Here is a 21,897-nt window from a genome sequence, read left to right on the forward strand (position 1 = left end):
TTAAAAATAAACAAATTTTACATATTTCGTAGATTTAAAAATTAAAATTATAAAATAAATATATATTAAATATAAATAAATATAATTTAAAAATTATAATTAGAAAATAAATGTATTCAACAAATTAAATAAAAACAAAACTTCAAATAATTTCTTAAAATATTAAACATGCATTATAAAATTAAAAAATAAATCAGATCTTATATAAATAAAAGATGATATTTTTTATTATTAAAAATCTTATAGTAATGAAAATAAAAAATACTAAAAAAAATAACATAATTAACAATAGAAAATAATTTAATAAAAAACTATTTTTAAAATAAATTATTAACTCAAACATAATAATTATAAAAAATATATATTAATATAAATGCAGCAATAAATTAAAAAAAAACTTTAAATAATTTTTTAAAATATTAAATATATACTATAAAATTAGAAAATAAATCACATCTTATATAAATAAATAAAAATATAATTTTTTAATATTAAAAATTCTTGCAAATGAATGAGGGTAAATTCAGAAATAACACATGTTGATGTGACTTTTTGTCTAATTTTTTCATTTTGAGGGGGAGAGGATATTTACTGATTACAGTATATCCTTTCCTCCTCTTTCCTGTAAAACCTTGAATTCAAATCACTGATATCCTCTCACTTATTTCTCTGTGAACAATACATTCATAGAAGCAATCAGAACCTAAATTGTTAAATTAATTAGTAGGATGAATGTATTTTGCTTTATGATTCTTTATAGTATTTATACTTCGAAAATTTTAATTTAATTATTGTAAAATATTTTTTATTTTAATTTCTTTAAAATCTGAAATCAATGTTTATTATCTTTAAAGTTCGTTACAAAATGGTAAAAGATATTTAGTTTAAGAATTTCAAATTTAATTTAAAAATATTATATATTGACATTATATTATAGACAACAAAAAATAATTTTAACTTTTGAAAAATGAACAACCAAAGATACATTTTTGTATATAGATTGTATGAATGAGAGATATGTACAGTAGTAATGTGGAGAAGGAATTATTGATGAAGAGGTAAGTGGAGAAAGAATTCCGAACGATAGGTAGAATTTCCAATAAATTGACTAAGGTTTTTTCTTGTGTACAATAATATCTAATTATAATTTCATAATTTTTAAAATAACTATTTTGTTCTTCGTAAAGTTGAATTTTGGATTATATTTTGATTTTTAAAATAAGTTTTTCAAAGTATATAAAAGAACTGGTTAAAGGACACAAATAGATACCACAAAATGTAGATATAATATAAAAATATATTACTATTTTTCTTAAATAAGAATTTTATTTTTGTTAATATTTTATTTCTTTTACGAAATAGATATAAACTAATATTAATTACTAAAATAATATTTTAATTAAAAAAAAGCACCAAACATCTACTATAGTGTTGTGTATAAAATTGTCAGCCAGAAAATACAATTATTTTTAATTATATAAACCTATTTAAGATAAAAATATCGACGATCTTAAATTTAAAATATTTAATGCAGTTAAAAACATATAAACTTTTAGTTAGTGTATAATTGTCTATTATTTAATATATACTAAAATTTTTATAATATCTCTTTTATATCTGATTTTATTTTTAATCTAATTTAATAATAAATATTACTTTCTATTTAAATTTATTATTCAGAATCTTTTAATTTAAATTAATATAATATTATTTTTTAAATATAAATATAATAACGATCTATTTATATGTAATATCCAACTTTTCAAAACCTTTCCTGAGGTTTTACAAATTTACACGTGAGTGGAGTTGGTCTTCATTTTAATTATTTCTATATTCACATATTTACTGATCATCGTCAATTTATCAGAAACCTTTTTCAAACTTGTAATCACTGGTAACATCGTTTGCTACGTTAGAAAATTATCTATCTGATTCAGATATTTTAAATGATAATAAAATAATCATTTCACTTTATCTTTCTGTATATCTATTTATATGATTTTATCATGAGACATTTTATTATTGTGAAAAATATAATTTTGGTATCCGTGAAAAGAAATTGATGGTAACACATTTTGTTAATACATTATTTATTTATTATTGACCGAAGAGATAATATCTTCGTCACTGTATGTAAGACTTTTAAAAGAAATTGTGTCTTTTAAAAAACACTCCTACATGATACCCCTTACTATACTAATATAAATTAATAAGAAAAATCTTCAAGAACATGACCAATACACATTAATTAATTAATTGAAAAGAGTGAGAGACCATGAATTTCAACAATTTAAAGTGTAATATCATTAACTTAACCAAATTTCTTATTTAATGTGAATTAACTACAAAAATAACCTTATATTTGGGAAGAAGTATTATAAAGGTTGACCATAGGTAAAAATCAAATAAAAAATAAAAAATAAAAAATAATTAGTTATTATAGCTAAGTTTATAGAGAGTTTGTTTAAAAAATATTAGGTGCAAAGAGTAAAAGTTCAACTGAGTTTAAGGTACAATAAGAAAGTGTTATAAATAGGTGATCAACTCAATAAACAAGGAGAGTGAATTTTAACTGATCACGGACTAAAATCAATTATGACTTTGAGCTTCTTGCAGATCTCACCTGTAAAAGGACATTAAGAGATTCAGTTGACCCAGTCCGAGTTTACAAACCAAACTCAATCAAAAGAATAATAAACCGAAAATTCAAATCGAGAAAGAATATTGAAAAGTAAATAAGTTAAGAGAAAAAAAAATGGTCTTAGGCACTTGTAAGAACAAGTATAATATTAAAAAACACAAAAAAATACTAAAAATTTACTAAGTTTTAGTATTTTGTTGTTATTTAATACTAAAAATGGTCTTAGGCACTTTTTAAAATTTGTTGTTATTTTTAGTATTCAATTGAATGTTGATTATTATATTTTCAGTATATTTTAAATTAAATTAGATCATCATTGTATTTGAAAGAAATAAAAGAAATATACTTATTGGAGAGAAAGGATATTTTATTAAAGTAAATTAAAAAAGTGATATACTCATTTTTAACCTGAATAAAACTTTGTAACTATTTTAAAATAAAAATAATGTTTTACAGATCTCACATGATAAGAATTAACTAGACGTATCATTGCTAAATCATCCCATAAATATTTAAATTTATGCTTCTTTTTTCGATTTTTTTTTAATTATACAATTCAAAATTAAAAAACCTTTGAAGTGTCCAATCTAAAACTTAAAAATATATATTATATTACATAATCAGGAACAATAATTTGTAAATTTTGATTTATAGATTCTTTAATATGAAAGTCAAACTTTGAGATTGTGTAATTTAAAAAGATAATATAGTATTATAGATTATAAAATTTATAAGACTTTTTCTGAAGAAAAAAAATACTTCCAATTGTGCAATATAAAATAAACTTCTAGATTAAGTAATTCAAATGTCAATTTTTTTTTATGAATTGAAGTTAATATTGTGTTGCAGAATACAAAATTTGGAAACTATTTTTTTTAATAAAAATTTAAGAGTGGAGTTTATAATAGACTTACAAATATAAAGTGACTTTCAAATTATATAATTTAAAAAATATTTTTTTAATAAAAAAATTATAAATTTTACAATTTGAAAGTTTTTTTTTAAAATCAAATTGTGCAATATGAAAGTGTCTTATGAAAAATGCAATCAATAAATATATTTTAAATTATGTAAATCAATAATTTTCACAATTTGAACGTATCTACAATATAATCCAAAATTTCTTTTACGAATAAAAATAATAAAAATAAGAGATCATAACTTTAAGAGATGAGTAGAAAAGGACAAATTTCTATGTGTAGCAATTTTATAATTAAAAATAACATAGATGAAGGTCAAGCATTCCTAATAAAGCTTATAAAAAAAAAAAAACTATTCTTCTATAGACTTCTAAATTAATATTCAATTAATTAAAGATTAACTGGTTTATAATTAGAATCTGTTTATGTATCTATATGTAAAAGATGTTAGGTCTTTATTAGTATAGGAAAGTAGAGTAATAAAATTAGTAAGCCTAATTTATGTTGGACCGCTAAAAATGAAGTTGGCAGGTCAACTTTGTCAGTTCGTTTTTTAATGTTTATTTCTTAAATTTTGTATTTTTTAATGTTATATATATATATATATATATATATTATTTTAAAGAACAACACTTAATCATATAACTTTTCAAAAGTTTCTAACTAATTATTGTATCTAATTAGATAAAGTAAAATAAATGTTAAATTATTTTATTATAATTATTAGTATTGCGTGTCTACTGTTAGGAGTAATGTTCTGTGTGAATACTTTAATCGATAAAATATTTGTCTTAATTAAGTTTAGGGTTACTTGTATTTTCCGTGAAAGGAATGTGTGTGCTGATAAGTTGGTTAATTTATGATTTATTCAAATAGAATCATTTCATTGGTATCATAAACTTCCATCTAGTCTGTTAGTATAATTCTTTATAAATATGTATAGTTTACATGTCTATCGTTTTTGTTAATATATAAATTTTGGTATAATCTTTCCATATTTTTATATTTTCTTTTTTTTTAATAATATTTTTTATGTGGGATGATTATTGTTATTTGAGGGTGTCTCTGGTTAAAATGTAGTGATGTCTATCATAAAAACTTTTATAAAAAAATTAAAATTAATTTGTAAGCAGTAATAATTAAAATTTACAAATATTATTAATTTAAAAGGAAGGCAGTGCCGCCCACCAATTAAGCTAGGTTGGATATATGGAAAGAAGTACATCGAACAACATTGTTTTGGGAAAAATAATTACAGAACTCTTCATAATTGATTTTAAGTAACTAAAATTAACAACTATTTATTAAAAATCTTATTCGTGACTTTATTAAAAAATAATAATATCTATACTTAAAATCATTTTCAAAATATAATGTTAGAAAGTAAGTTACTCATTGAAATTTAACAAAATTTCAAATTCAGACGTGAATATTACGTTGCAGCGGATTTCCGCATTAAATTGGTATACTTTTTTCAAAAAAAATATTAAAATAGATAATCGTACTTAAAAACATTTAAGTTTTTTTTTAGTTTATGGGAAAGTTGTATATAATTTTGAAATATGTTTCTCTATGCGTCAAGTTCTCAAAGATTTTAAAATGATTTTATTAAATAAGAATAGTTTTATCAATGACAAATTAAAAATATTTATTACATTTTGAAGGTTTCTATGTTTGGACTTGCTAACATGTGTAGTCGGAGCATAAGATAAAGAAAATGAATTAATATTTATAAAACCCTTAACTACTTTTGTTTTATCAGCAAGAAATTCTTAACTACTTATGTTTATCCATATTGAGTTAAGAGATAAAATATAATAAGTAAGAAAATGGTGATACTCACATAATATTTCATATAATCCTTTTTTTTCTAATTTTCTTTATCATATCTTATACTTCTCTTTACTCTTTTTATTTTTATTTTCTTTGATTGTTGTGAATTTTATTTTAGTCATAACATTATTATAATAAATTGTATGGGAGGAAATATTGTTTCGATCTCAAGTCTAAAATTTTCGTTTTACAATGTTTGATCTCAAGTTTAACATCGTTATGAGTATTTTAGTGGATTAGGAAAGAAAAATGTATTTAATCTGTTTTTAACCTCGATTTCTAAATGATTATATATTGATACTATTACTACAAGAAAATCATGAAATAAAAACTAATTTTTAGTGACAAAAAATACAGTTGTTATAGTGACTAAATTAAAGACCATTTTAGAGATTAAAATTTTTTTGGTTTCTAAATTAGTTTATATTATTGTTAGATGATTTCTAAATAATTAGTAGTTAAAATATTGATTGCTAATTAGATACTAATTTAGAAACCATTTAATAATAATAGAAACTAATTTAAAAACCATTTTTTTAATTTCTAAAATAGTCTCTAATTTAATTATTATAGCAACTAATATTTTTCTTGTACAATTTTATATTTTTCTTGTACAGTACTTTCCAATGAAGTTTGTGTGTAGTATAGAGGAAGAAGAGATGAAAGAAGTTTGTTTTTTTTTTTTGTGTTAGGTTGTGTCCTTAACAGCTTTTGGTGTATTATTATAGGGTAGAAGTAAAGGGTGGTAGAAACAGAAAGTGGGTAGCATGGGGACCTAATAATCTTAGTAATGAGAGATGCAAAGGGTTGTTCCTAAATGAGGAGCATCACCTCTTATGGAAACAGTTCATAGTACACATACTACTATTACTTTACTATATAGTATAGTGTAGGGTCTTTTGCACTCACTTTATTTCATGAGGACGACATCACCAATTCATCATTAATAAATCTTCATTCTTTCATTTTATACGTATTGCATAAGATATTACTAGAAGTTTCGTGATTTTGTATAAGTAGTGTTTGGTAGGAAGCTAATATCAATCGGATTGGACTAACTAGACCTTTATAATCTCTATTTAAATATATTATTGTACTTGTAATTGGTGTGCAACAGAACATACTGAAAATTTAATAGTTGTTCGTGTCGATGTAGGTTGTAGTTGGCGACCGACCGAACCACGTTAAATCTTGTGTTGTTTATTTTTTTTGCAGTTGATTCGTGATTGTGTGTTGCTTCCGCGTGTGTTTTTTCTATCAGATAGAACGTTGAAATCGAGAGAAAAAAATACTTAAATAAATTATTTTTTAAAAATAAACCTGTGATAAAAGTTTCGAATTTTAAAATAAATAAAATAAAATATTAGTTAATTATAATTGTTTGGTATGTCTAATATAGTCGCGAAATCATTCAAAATCAAAGTTAAAGGTTAACAATTTATATATATTTTTCCTCCGTCAATCTTTAATTTTTTTATGTTTTTATTATTAATATTATTAAATCGTTTTTATTATTTTTAAAATATTATTGACGCAGTAATAAAACAAGTGTTGTAAAAACGGATGACGTTTAAGGTTTTTAAACAATGCATTAATCTTAAGAACAAATTTTACGACATGACTACTATAATTTCATGGATATTTATTATTTAACTTGTTTTCTATTTTTTCTACAAAATTTTAAATTTGTAGACACTTTTGATATTAAATTTTTTCCCATGCATTTTGTGATTATATTTTTTAATCCGACTCGTCTTATCTCCATATTTACAACAAAATGTCGTTGTTTTGTTGTAACATTAATCACAAAACCATGTTCTTTTAAAAGTCAACACTTTCTTGCATATGAAAAATATATTAATGATGAAATGCGTAAAATTAAAACTAACGTACAAGAAAAAAAAAGGAAAGTGATAAGATTCTTAAAGAAAAAAAAAATTAAGTGATAAAATGTATGATTAACTTAATAAAGTGAAACATAATTTATAAGATGATCTTAAAAGGTGTACTCCCATAAAAAAAATGGTGTCTTTTGCGTGCATATATATATTTGAGTGGGTTTTTTTTTTTACATTTCTATTTTACTAAACAATTAATAATCTCTATTTCTCTCTCTCTCATTTATTGTATATTTATTGTATATGTACTATACCAAATAAAGTGTAGGAAACCATGCATACATACCATCTAGAAGTAGTATTTATAAATTAAAAAATATATATTAGAAATTAAACTACCTTATTTATAAATTAAAAAATATATATTAGAAATTAAACTACCTTAACCAAATAGCATTAAAATTTATACTCATTTATATATTATAAAGTATTTTTATACTACAAGAAAATCATGAAATAAAAACTAATTTAGAAACTAAAAATAATTAGTTGGTATAATGACTAATTTACAGACCATTTTAAAAACTAAAAAAAATAGTTTATAAATTAATTTTTATTATTATTAAATAGTTTCTAAATTGATATATAGTTAGTTACCGAGGTTTTAACTACCAATTATTTAAATTTTAAATAAATTTGGTAACAAGAACCTCTATTGCTAGATAGATACTAATTTAAAAACTGTTTAACAATAATAGAAACTAATTTAGAAACCAACATTTTTTTAGTCTCTAAAATTGTCTCTAATTTAGTAACTATAACAACTAATTATTTTTTTGTCTTGATTTTTATTTCATTATTTTCTTGTAGTGTTATTTTTTATTGATATGAGATTTCTAATACACTCTCATATAAAAAATTATTAACTATAAAATAGATAATTTGATAATGATTCGATGGTGAATAACGTGCACTACTAAAAAATCATGAAATAAAAAACTAAATTTAGAAAAAAAAAATTATTAGTCGCTACATTGACTAAATTAAATAATATTTTTTGTTGACATATGAGTTTTGGTATAATCTCCCGTATTTTTGTATTTTCTTAATTTTTTCTTTTTTTTAATAATACTTTTTTCATGTGATGACAAATGATTATTGTTACTTGAGGTGTCAGCCTAAGTTGCATAGTGATGCCTAACATGAAAACTTTTATTTAAAAATTAAGAAATTATTAATATCTGAAGAAATTTTTAAATCTATAAACTAATTTCTAAATTAATATCTAATTAACTATTAAAATTTATCTAATACCAAATGTAAAATATAAAATAGTTAGTAGTTAAGACATTGATAGTTAATTAGATAACAATTTAAAAATTACTTTATAATTTTATAAATTAAATTAGATACATATATAAGATTAATTAATTTTGGTCTCTAAAGTATTAAATTTTGAAATTGTGATCGGGTAGCATGGTTGGATAAGATAGGGTAATATTGATAAAAAAGTAGGGGCAGAGTGTAGGGTAAAGATGGTGGTGTTGGGTGGGGGACCTCCCCTATTTAACACCAACAGGATTCATCATTGTTCATGACGTTACTTAGGAAAACAATACAAAGGACCTTCCAATTCCCAAGGTTAATACGTTCACTTTTTTTCCTCTTTCACGCAACTTCATCACACCATTATTCACATATACATTTTTTAAACACTACTCCTACATCAAACATTCCAAATAATATCATTCTCTAAATACACCATATATCATTTTGCATACTAAAACCATCAATAACAGCTTATAAAATAAAAATATTTCAAAATGAAAATATACACATTTAAATATCTTAATTATCTCATTAACTTACCCGTATGGGTAGACCGTGCATGCCGGCCTGCAACCCACTGAAAAAAAAGTGGAGCGGATTGCTTATTTTAATTACTGACTCGTTTAGGCTCGTCCCACACAACCCACAATTCGCGTATGACAAGTGCGGGGCGGGTTGACCCGCATTTCCTTCATGTAGTCTTATTTTTTCTACATCTTCATATTTCCTTCATGTAGTCTCATATTTCACATTCCAAAATTTTTAAAAACATCATACTATGCACTTCTCATGAAAATAATATTATAAGACCATTTATTTAATGCATCTAAATAAATAAATAAAAATCCAAATTTTTATTTAAAAAATTATTTTTTTAAAAAAATAGTTTTCATGAGGGTTTGTCCGCAGACCAACCATTATGCAGAGTGGACTAAAAAAATAGCTTACAGATTCAATGCGGGCCAACTTGACCTGCTTTAATGTGGAACGAGTCTATGCGAACGGGTCACCCCGCATAACCACCCCTACCCCCATTTTTTTTTGTTGACTTACTAAGTATAATCATAAAATATAAAATATATACAAAATAAAAGTATTTAAAACATTTTCAAATACGGAGACTCATCATTAACCTCTGACTTTTTGCTGATGCAACAAGTACAATAATATAATACCTAACAAATAATTTAGAAAATAAAAGTATCTCAATAAAAATATACACATTTTTAAGTAAAATGTTTATAACCATCCAACTTTATTTCCTGAACTCGTGACATTTTTTACTCCTGTATCAAACATAATTATCACAGTAAATCATGCCAAAATACAAGAAAGGGAAACATTGAGAAAATATTAATATGCATTTTATACAAGTACTCACAATTAAAATTGTATCAACAATTCAATAAAACTGTCAAACCCAAATTCCAAAATTTTAATCTACGAGTATATCTAAATTAAAAATATATATAGAATAAAAAAATAATGAGTAAATTCAAAAAATTGCAAAACTTTGATCTATAAGAAATTGCAAAATCATAAATTAGACTAAGTTCAGTATATTAATATTTATACACCTACAAATGTATTGTTAGTGCGCAAAAGCATTTTTTAATTTTTTTTTGTCACTATTTGATGTCTTTAAATAAATGGTTAGATCGATTCCAACATATCAATTATTTAGTTTTGATTAAATGTATAAATGGTAAAGTATAAAATTAAGAAAGTGTTTCGTCTAATAGATATAAATCTTCTTGAAGCATCAAATGATTAGGGATATAAGTGTTTTTATTTGATAATCAAATAAAAATAACACATGCATTCTTTTTGTTAATTCTGACAAGCGAAAACTTCAATCATATGATGCAAACACAATTTGTAAGTTTCATGAAATATTTTTCATGCACATTTTATGTTTGTAGGAAGTGTCTGTATCTTACATTAAACAAAAAATTCGAGAGTACACATCTAAATCAAAGATCTTTTAAAATACACTAAAGTTGTTCCACACCATTAGTCATCCTAAATGTTCTTTACCAACTTTGTAGAGATTATTTGTCTGATACAGTATCATGCTTTAATAATAATTTTTTTTTTAAAAAAACACTTTCACTAAGGCCTAATTAACCCTACCAACTTCCAGACATGTTACTTGAAGAGGAGAACTACATTTAAAGATGTACATCTTGTATTTATGTTTCTCTAAACTTGTATATAGGCAAGCATAAGATTTTTTTTTAAAAAAAAAAACGTCATAATGACTACAAAATAGGTTTAATGGTTTCTTTCTTTTTAAGCTCCTTATATAAAATATTTATTCTGAAGAAAGAAGGTTGACACAAGGACAAAAGTCTTGCCATAAGAACATGCATATGATCTAAAGCTTTAAAGGTCTGTAGTTGTGAGAAAAAGATATTGTCTATATTCATTAGCAATATATACGGGTGCTTAAGTTTTGTATACATCAAACACTACTCTTCTTTTCGGTGAATAAATTTGTGATCTTTTAGATCACATTATTTGTAAACTTTGTTGGTTTTATCCAGGAGTGACTATGTTTCAAGTAATAGTTGTGTTTAACTACAAGTGACTATAGTCAAAGTAATATCAATCATAGACATAAATTATTGCAGTTCAAATAATAATCAATATTAACCAATAATAGTTGCAGTTCAAATGATACTAGTCTTAATTATAAGTAGTTTCGTTTCAAACACCACTTTGTGTTTAGCCATGGGTGATTGAAGTACAAACAAGTACCTCATTTTAGTTAAAAATGGTCTATGTCAAATAAATTCATTTGTATGACTGAACTATCATTTCTCTTGTTTTGACCAGTTTTCACTTGCACAATTAAGAAACAAGTTAAGTAAATATATTTATAGTAATCATAGGTTATAAAATTTCACTTTTCTTATTGATCTTGTGTTTTGCTTAAGATTGCAAAATCAAATAAAATATAATCTACACTAAATAAAATAAAATAATTTTTTTAACAAGGATTCAATTAAAAATATTTAAATCTATGAGAAGCTTCAAAATTAGTTAATAGAAAGCCAAGAAAAATTTTACAAAATAAAAATTACTTTATCCTAACTGATAGCAAAATAAAATGACAAAGACTCCATTAAAAAATAAAAATTTCAACACTTAATAAAATATTTTTTTATATAGAAGTCAATTTTTTTTTTTCAAATACTTAAAATTTAAGTAAGTTTTTTAATATATATCAACATCATTATTGATATAAAAATGATTATTTTGTTGATTAAATATTATATTATTTATAATAATTGTTGGAGATCCCACATCGACTAGAGATAAGGACATTTCATAATATATAAATGGGTGCAAACCTCACCCCATTGAGCCGGTTTTATGGGGTTGAGTTAGGCTTAAAGTTCACTTTTGTAACATGGTATCAGAGCATGTTTTCGAGCCTATCCTAGCGAGTATTTGTTGGGCCTATCGTGCCACCCGCTATCGGTCCGCTATCGGACCACCCAAAATATATAGTCCCACGCACGAGTTGGTAGTCTCGGCGTGAGGGGTGTGTGTTGAGATTAGAGCCTTTCAAATGTATATAAGTGGGTGCAAACCTCAACCTTATGAGCCGGTTTTATGGGGTTGAGTTAGGCTTAAAGTCCACTTCGTAACAATAATTTAGTAAATTAAACTATTTGTGTAAATGCACACGTTACCTATTAAATTAAAAGAAAAAATTATGAATTTTCTGAACACGGGGAGATGTTATCTCATTCCAGGGACTTACTTTATTAGATCACCTGTAATGTTTGCAAGGCAATTTTGGTTTTAACCATCAAGCTTTGTTGATGTATACGAGTTATTGAGCTTGGTACGAAGCTATCTAAATTTTTAACTAAATTAATTTAATCCTTTTTACTAAAACAATTCATTTAAAAACACTTATTTATTTTATGAATACAAGTAAAAAAAAATACAAAATTGCTTTGCTTTACTTTACTTTATAAATTTATTGCTTTGCTCTCTCTCTCTCCCATTCATGGAGGAACAAATGAAGAAGACGAACATGATCTGGTCATTTAAGTGAGCTTACCTGTCTAAGGAGCGATGGTTCTTTAAATTTAAGGTTCAAACCCTTCTTTCTCCTAATAATATGAACAAATTCGAAGAAAAAATTTTCGATCACGAAAATTATTAAATAAAAACTAATTTTTATATATAAAAAATAATTAATTATTATAATGATTAATTTAGAAATTAAAATTATTAAATAAAAATCATTTTTTATATATAAAAAATAATTAATTGCTATAATGATTAATTTAGAAATTATTTTAGAGACTAAAAGAATTTTGGTTTCTAAATTAATTTCTATTATTGTTAAATTGGTAGAAAAAATCTTGATTACTAACTGGACATCAATTTAAAAATAATTTAATAATAATAAAAACTAATTTAAAAATCAATTTTTTTTAATCTATAAAATAGTATATAATTTAGTTATTATAATAACTAATTATTTTTTTTTAAAATTAATTTTTATTTCATAATTTTTTGTGTGAATTAATTAAATTTTTTATCCTTAATTTCTTTAACGTTTTAAGGAAAAAAAAATGGTTCTAAATCTTCAATAATATTAAACTCTTAATTATGTAGTATTTTTATTTATTTATTATCTTGCTTATGATTTGATTATGGTGGGTGACAAATATTTATCGCCTTTTACCTGTGTAGTAAGAAAATTTACGATTGATAATTGCTAGAAAAAATCACTGGTTATCTTGTTGATTTAATGAAAACTACATATTTATATTGAATAGAAAATATTTTTGCATTTAAAATATTAAATATAAAAACCTTCATCTATTACTTTGTCCCTAATTCATAAAAAGCAATGCGACCAAAGGCTGAAGTCAAGTTTCAATTCTCACTGTCTTGTTCTGTTCCGAACAAAAAACAAGACATCTAAATATCAAAAGCACTATTCTCGTTGGCCCTGGTTACCCACACAATTTTTGCGGATCTAAGAAGAACTCGTGTGTTCATTTTCATGGGATTTTTTCATATCAAAGAAGCCATTAAGATAGATAGAGACGTCACCGTCGCCATAGTATAATTTACATGCTCCAACTCACACAATCATTTACATTGTACGTTGCTATAATACAAAATACTACGATTTCTTTTAAATCTTAGATCACGTACCTTTTTTCAGACAAATCACACTTCCCCATTCACAGATTCACCCTTCTCCCTTTTTTTAAACGTTAATATACTTGAACACTTTATTCACTATCAGTGAAAGTTAATGAAAAAGCCATAAACTTTAACGAGTTTCATGTGTTTAGCAATAAACCCTTTTGATCCAAACAAAACTTTCAGAAGGTGTAGTAGAAGAAGATATTACATTGCAGTAGTATTTAACAAAGGGAGTAAACAAAGATAGCTCCTTCCAAATAATAAAGAACAAAGCATTGATGGAGAGAAACAGACAAAGTCAAATAATCATAGAAAGAGGCAGTGTTAGGAGATTGACAGAGAAAGAGTGAACGGTAAAGAGAAAGGTGTCTTTGTCACCTCATTTCAAATGGATCTCCTTGCCTTGCATTACTCTCACAACACAAGAACACACACTGAAAGCGACCCTTTCCCACGTCAATTAAGACCATGATATGGCATAATTTGCAATAGCTGAATAAGATCCCACTACAGCTACCACCAGACAGTGTAGTTAAGTTAAGAGAGAGAAAACAAACAAGGAGAGAGAGAGAAAGCTGGACCTCCCTGCTTGGTACGTAGATAGAGACTATGGTACAGTGTTGCAGGTTGTAGCAGAACCGCTGCCAGATAGTTTTAACTTTATTCCATTAATTTATTCACTTCACATCACTCTATTAATATCAGTGTTATCGCCACTACTAATTCTACCCAGCAATGTAATAAAGAGAGAGAGAGGTCTATTTGCCAGGGTGATGTGACGTGATTGCACAAAGCACTGCTTCTTCTGCAACTCACCCTTCAAAACCAGAAAAAAGCATGTCATCCCATCACATCGTTTGAATGAGTTCTATTCTGAATATCTCAAAGCCTTCTCTCCCGTGGTGCTAGCATTAGAAGCTGTTATGGCATTTTGGATTGGACTCCTTCTGGTTCTTCTCCTTTGTTTGGATTCGGTGAATTCTCAAGACGGTGAGGCCTTCTCTCTAACCGAACACTGTTGTTTTCTTTTGTTCCTCTGGTTTACAAGCTCAATGTGGATGTTTGAATTGAAGGAGCAACGTTGTGGGAGATGAAGAAGTCGTTGAGGGATGTGGATAACGTTCTGTTTGACTGGACTGACACACCTTCTTCAGATTATTGTCTCTGGAGAGGGGTTACGTGTGATAATGTCACTTACAATGTGGTTGCACTGTAAGTACCACTCTTAGTGTTCTTGAGTAGTATATGCGATTCAATAAGGATATTCTTTTCATTTTCTCTTTTTTTTTTCAGGAATCTTTCAGGATTGAATCTTGAGGGCGAAATTTCACCTGCATTAGGGAGGCTTAGCAGCTTGGTCTCTATGTATTACTACTTCACATTTTAACTCTATTTGGACTCTTGGTTTCATTGACATTTCTCATACTCGAGGCTATGTAAACCAATGCCTTTTTCTATGTATGTGTTGTTTAAACAGCGATCTCAAGGAAAACCGTTTATCTGGCCAGATACCTGATGAACTTGGCGACTGTTCCTCTCTGAAAAACGTGTATGTTTTATACCCGAAGAACTGAATTCTATTGATAGTTTTGACTGCCGAGTGAAAATGTCATAAAGGGGGAACTTTTTCCTTTTACTGTGTTGTCAGAGACTTGTCTTTCAATGAGATTCGGGGAGATATACCGTTTTCAATTTCAAAGATGAAACAACTGGAAAATCTGTAAGTTCTTCTGAGGGTTTCCCTTTCATTGATGTATTTATTTGCCTAGGCTATGATATGGTTATGACAAGTATTTTCGCCCTTCTTTTTAATCTGCTCTCAGAATCTTGAAAAATAATCAGCTAATTGGACCAATTCCTTCAACTCTCTCTCAGGTTCCTAACTTGAAGATTCTGTAAGTTAGTTTTCCATTTTCTCTTTTTCGTCTAAAGGATGACTTTAGTATTTATTGATTTTTGAAAATTGGTTCTCTTCCAGAGACCTCGCACAGAATAATCTCAGTGGGGAGATACCAAGACTTATATACTGGAATGAAGTTTTGCAATATCTGTGAGTATATTGTATATTCAATGAAATCCATCATTTAATTGACTTATGCGATGAAATCTGTGATGTGTTCTTGGTGTCAATCTTTGTGTGTTCCCTTTTCCTATGACAGTGGCTTGCGAGGTAACAATTTGATGGGTTCACTTTCTCCAGACATATGCCAGTTAACTGGGCTGTGGTATTTGTAAGTTACTACACTGACTCTCTTTTTATTTCATGTCTTGAAAGTATATATTTACTTGGTTTGGTAGCGAAGTAATTATCTTCATCCTTCCATTTTGCAGTGACGTGAGAAACAATAGCTTGACAGGCAGTATTCCCGAAAACATAGGCAATTGTACTGCTTTCCAGGTCTTGTATGTATATCTAACTGTATCTGTATCACAGACTTTGTCTCACCATGTTTTCTCTTTTCTTATTAATATGTTCTATTAATGTCAGGGATTTATCCTACAACAAGCTATCTGGAGAGATACCATTCAATATTGGTTTCCTGCAAGTAGCAACTCTGTATGTATTGTGTTATCTGTCAGAAGTTTTTAAAAAGAATGATGCGGTCTTCCACTTTACTTATTTAAGAAACTCCTAAAAACTTATTTGAATTTGGTAGGTCATTGCAAGGCAATAAGCTCTCAGGTCATATCCCATCTGTTATTGGTCTGATGCAAGCCCTTGCTGTCTTGTAAGCATTGGATTGACAACCTTTATGAAGGTCTTTGTTGACTTGAAATTTTTGCTCTTTACTAATATCTCTTTCAATATTCCTATAGAGATTTGAGTTGTAACTTGCTAAGTGGGCCAATCCCTCATATATTGGGAAATTTGACCTACACAGAAAAATTGTAAGTGTATGTTAGTAATTTGAAATTTAAATCTTCAGTTTGATTTTGCACAAAAGCGCGTGCATCAAAAAATCAGAAAATATTTAGGCTCATTGGATAAAATTTATGGTAACGTTTGAAGGTATTTGCATGGAAACAAGCTGACTGGTCTCATCCCCCCAGAGCTCGGAAATATGACAAAGCTTCACTATTTGTAAGATGCTTTAGTCATTAGTTTACAAGAGGTGCAACTTGGGTTAAATTCGTCCTATAATGATTCACCTTTCTGTGCAGGGAATTGAATGATAACCATTTAAGTGGACATATCCCGCCTGAGCTTGGAAAGCTTACTGATCTGTTTGACTTGTGAGTGTTGTTATATGAAGTATAGATTTTGTTGATTGTTGAGTAACTTTATCACTAACACATTGTTCTTGCAGAAATGTTGCCAATAACAACCTAGAGGGTCCAATTCCTAGTAATCTTAGCTCATGTAAAAACCTGAACAGCCTGTAAGCAGTAATCCTTGTATATACTATGTAAGAAGGATTTTTTTGTTACATTTAGGTGATGGACTTTTGATTGTTATGTATCAGCAATGTGCATGGGAATAAGCTGAGTGGAACAATTCCCTCATCTTTACAAAGCTTGGAGAGTATGACCTATCTGTAAGTTTTACCTTGACTTTATTTATCGGCCAAATTTGTTTGATCTTGTCATAATTAGTTCTACTGTGATTAGTTCTCTTGGCCCTAAGGTAGTACGCATGAAATTCTTAACAGTTCAAAGTTAAACGTATTACTTCTTTTCTTAACTAGTTCTGATTCCTTCAAGACATTGTGATGGCTATCCTTAGGAATCTTTCTTCAAACAATCTTCAAGGGTCAATTCCAATTGAACTTTCACGGATCGGAAATTTGGATACACTGTAAGTATGATTAGTTTAATATGTCTCCATATATCTATCTCCCTGATTTCATTCTAATAGATATTTCCTTCCAGGGATATATCAAAGAATAATATAGTTGGTTCCATTCCTTCTTCCATTGGTGATTTGGAACATCTTCTGAAGTTGTGAGTGTTTCAGCTAGTTATTTTTGAAATCTTGAATTTTATTATTTACTGACTGCGAGTAATAATTTTGCTAGGAACCTGAGCAGAAATCATTTAACAGGCTTTATTCCGGCAGAATTTGGTAATCTGAGAAGTGTCATGGATATGTAAGTCAGTCAACTTTCAGATGAAAATATAACAGAAGTCTTTTTTTTTTTTTTTTTTTACTGACTATTATTCCTACTGAATAATATCCCTGAGATTGTGTAACTGATCAAATAACGTTTGTATATTCATGTTGCCGTTCTCCTTAGTAGATAAGATTGTGTTAGTTTTGTGCTGACTATTTTCACGATTCTGTACTTCAGTGATCTTTCAAATAATCAACTCTCTGGCTTGATCCCTGAAGAACTTAGTCAGCTTCAGAACATGATATATTTGTAAGCTCCTTTTTTTCCTTATTCAGTGTTTGTTTTATATTTCTTAAGTGTTTGTTAATATAAGTTGATGATATTTTATAGACTTGGCAAATCTCTTTTGCCAGTGAACCACTTTCCTTGAATTCTACTGATTTTTTGAATGGTTGAAATACATAAAAATTTGCAATATATGCTATCTTTTTTGGACGAATTCCTCAAGAACTATGCTTAGAAATCTATATTCATTAGATTTGATTGAGTGTTGAGCTCAGCTTCTTTAATGGCTTGAATAGACTCAGCTAATTTGTTCGATCTTGTGTTTATTTTGTAAATTTTCATTGGCAAATCACGATCGACAGATAATTTTGCTGCGGTTCTTACATGTTTTAATCAAATCTCTTGGTTTGAAATTCTATAGGAGACTAGAAAAGAACAAATTATCCGGGGATGTGTCTTCGCTTGTAAATTGCCTTAGTCTTTCTTTGATGTAAGTTCAGTTTCTTCTGATTTTATTTTGGAACAATTTGGCATTATAATTCTCTGGAAATATCATATAACTTTTACCTAACAAATTGGTTATTGATTGACTAAATTATTTGTAGTAATGTATCTTACAACAATTTAGTTGGTGTTATTCCCACAAGCAACAATTTTTCCAGGTTTTCCCCTGATAGGTTAGGTCATTTCCTGCTGAACCTTTTGTCTCTTTTGCTTCTATTTTTCAACTCAATGTAGCTTTCCATCAGCATGTTCTTTTGGATTCGTGGATTAATTGATGTCACATTTTTTATTTGCAGTTTCATTGGAAACCCTGGTCTTATGTGGCTATTGGCTAGATTCATCTTGTCGAGGGTATCACCCTACCGAGCGAGGTCAGCTGAACTTCCTAGCAGGAATACCATGTTACTCCCCCCCATTTTTGTTGTATGGTTTTTAGAAGAATTCAAAAATCTCTAGTTCCTCAAAAGATTTTCCCGTGTTATTTTTGGTTGTTATGCTTGTGAGAATAGGTTGGGTAAGATAAGGGATTGTTAATGTTCTAAGATGGAAGAATATGTCCCCTTCCAATGTTTTGCTGTATGGTTCTATAAGCACCAAAAAATCTCTAGTTCCTCCCTCAAAAGATCTTTCCATCTATGTTTTGTTTGTATCGTTTTGTGCTTGAGGTTGTCTAGGTTGCTACTTTTGTCTGATACAATTTCTTTATTAGATTCCTGATATGTGGATATTGTTTTTGTTATGACTGGTGTGATCTGGACCCTTGATTACTTCAAAAGATAGTCTGTAGACAAAAGTTTATCTTGTTCCAAGTTATTTTTAGTTGTAGATTTTTTTCGTAATTGTTTTTCTTATGTAATTTTTCCTCCATTAATTGAAAGGAATGTACAAATTTCTTCTTATAAAATGAAAAAAATGCCCCTTTTAGAAGTCAAGTCCTCCAAAAACTTGACTTCTAAAGCATTTTTTAAAAATATATCCTCTGAGAAATAGGGTCTTACCCGAGTTTAGTGTTGCCAAAATCAGAAGCACTTGCACAAATAATATGGGAGTGATGACATTTTATTTTGAAAAAAGGGGTGGATCACAATTATACCATGTTGAACTTGTTAAAATAGAAGCATTTGAAGAATAAAACAGTTTCACATGTTTGTTTATATTTTCCACAATGATAGTGTAATTCATTCAAAATGATTTGGTGAGGCTATTACAGTAGGTGCTTTGTTCTTCCTATGACATCATTCCTTCTAGAACTAAGTAATGGTTTGTATGTGCATAATGAGCTAACATGCTTTTTGATCATGCAGTTAACTTGTCTAAGGCAGCTATCCTAGGAATTGCTCTAGGTACCCTTGTGATTCTGTTCATGGTACTCTTTGCAGCTTGCAGACCACACAATCCAGCCCCTTTCCCTGACGGATCTTTTGACAAACCAGGTACTTTATCTTAACTGTGCTTATAGAAAATGAAGATGATAATCTACTGATTTCTCCTTCTTGGCAGTTAATTACTCACCTCCCAAACTAGTGATTCTTCACATGAATATGGCACTTCATGTATATGATGATATAATGAGGATCACTGAAAACCTAAGTGAGAAGTATATAATTGGGTATGGTGCATCAAGTACAGTTTACAAATGTATTCTCAAGAATTGCAATCCAGTGGCTATCAAGAAGCTATATTCCCACTACCCCCAATGCTTGAAAGAGTTTGAGACTGAGCTTGAGACAGTTGGCAGCATTAGGCACAGGAATCTGGTCAGTCTCCAAGGCTACTCTTTGTCTCCATTTGGAAACCTCCTCATTTATGATTACATGGAAAATGGCAGTCTGTGGGATCTTCTACATGGTAAGTTGAAACTTTTGCTTGAAAGATGTTGGTAATGTTGCATGCTTTTCTGTACAAATTTTCAATCTAAGCAACGATTTTATTTATGCACATTTTTTCAGGACCTTCCAAGAGGAAAAGGCTTGATTGGGATGTTCGTCTTAAAATAGCTCTTGGATCAGCCCAAGGGCTAGCTTATCTACACCATGATTGCTGTCCACGTATCATTCACAGGGATGTGAAATCATCTAATATATTACTAGATAAAGACTTTGAGCCCCATCTCACCGATTTTGGCATTGCAAAGAGTCTATGCCCCTCTAAATCCCACACTTCAACTTACATAATGGGCACAATTGGCTACATAGACCCTGAGTATGCTAGAACTTCTCGACTCACTGAGAAATCTGATGTGTATAGCTACGGTATTGTATTACTTGAGCTGCTAACTGGGAGGAAAGCTGTGGAAAACGAATCAAACCTTCATCATCTGGTAACTCTTCTATTCATTTTAAACAATTCTTGTCTGTTATCTATTTTGCCCCCATCATGACCTTTGAGATAGTTAAACACCAAAAAAATCTAGTTATATTTTTTATATTTGACGTAAAGCCATAATTTTGTATGGTCCTACACAACTGAACACGATCTTACCTTAACAGACATGATACATATTCTAGCATTAATCAACTGAGTAGTGTTACCCTTTGGTGTGTTACCTTGATAATTTATGGCATACACTAGCTCATTTGCTGACATAATTTTCATATTCCAACATCTAATTCCCTTTATTTGCTTAGATTTTGTCCAAGACAGCTAGTGATGCTGTAATGGAAACCGTTGATCCAGATATTAGTGCCACATGCAAGGAAATGATAGCAGTAAAAAAAGTTTTTCAGCTTGCTCTTTTGTGCACCAAGAAGCAACCAGTGGATAGACCCACAATGCACGAGGTGACGCGTGTGCTTGGAAGTTTAGTGCCACCAAAAGAATCAGTCCCAACAATGCAAGTACTCATACCTCCTTCACGGCCATCTGCTAAAACGCAATCCTACAAGGACGAATATGCCAATCTCAAAGCTCCACACTTGGTCAACTGTCCCTCCATCAGCACCTCTGATGCCCAACTCTTCCTCAAATTTGGAGAAGTAATATCTCAAAACAGCGTGTGACCACTTTCAGAATCAATGTATATTTAAGCCACAGAGGAAATATGTCAAATATTTTGTATGCAATATGGTCCTTCTGGATAAACTAGGAAAAAATCACTCTAGTAATCTTTTGGTTTAATGCCTAACATTTATCTACACTGCACTAACTACTACCTTCATTCAAAGGTCATTTAAATGATAATACTATTATGTTAATAATGAAAAACATACAATGGCTCACATTTCAATTAGCTCAAATAAGTTTCCCCCGTTGTGTAATCTTAAAGGATTAATGATTCTAAGATTAAAGGATGTTATGTTACTACTCTCTTA

General features: G+C 28.2%; 1 protein-coding gene across 1 annotated transcript; it reads left to right on the top strand.

Moving 5' to 3' along the window:
• The first annotated feature begins 14,470 nt into the window (after positions 1 to 14,470).
• LOC137820337 (LRR receptor-like serine/threonine-protein kinase ERECTA) lies at positions 14,471 to 21,710 on the top strand. Its single transcript, XM_068624371.1, is given in 28 exon segments — positions 14,471 to 14,735; positions 14,819 to 14,957; positions 15,039 to 15,110; positions 15,223 to 15,294; positions 15,394 to 15,465; positions 15,569 to 15,640; positions 15,724 to 15,795; positions 15,905 to 15,976; positions 16,077 to 16,148; positions 16,234 to 16,302; positions 16,403 to 16,474; positions 16,563 to 16,634; positions 16,756 to 16,827; positions 16,908 to 16,979; positions 17,054 to 17,125; positions 17,210 to 17,281; positions 17,470 to 17,541; positions 17,616 to 17,687; positions 17,762 to 17,833; positions 18,035 to 18,106; positions 18,504 to 18,572; positions 18,688 to 18,759; positions 18,883 to 18,901; positions 18,903 to 18,957; positions 19,891 to 20,019; positions 20,087 to 20,434; positions 20,536 to 20,906; positions 21,214 to 21,710. Coding segments are annotated over 28 exon segments (2,934 nt in total). The 5' UTR covers positions 14,471 to 14,668; the 3' UTR covers positions 21,586 to 21,710.
• Positions 21,711 to 21,897: the final 187 nt, after the last annotated feature.

Source organism: Phaseolus vulgaris, chromosome 9 (assembly GCF_000499845.2).
Source record: "Phaseolus vulgaris cultivar G19833 chromosome 9, P. vulgaris v2.0, whole genome shotgun sequence".
Classification (NCBI taxonomy): domain Eukaryota; kingdom Viridiplantae; phylum Streptophyta; class Magnoliopsida; order Fabales; family Fabaceae; genus Phaseolus; species Phaseolus vulgaris.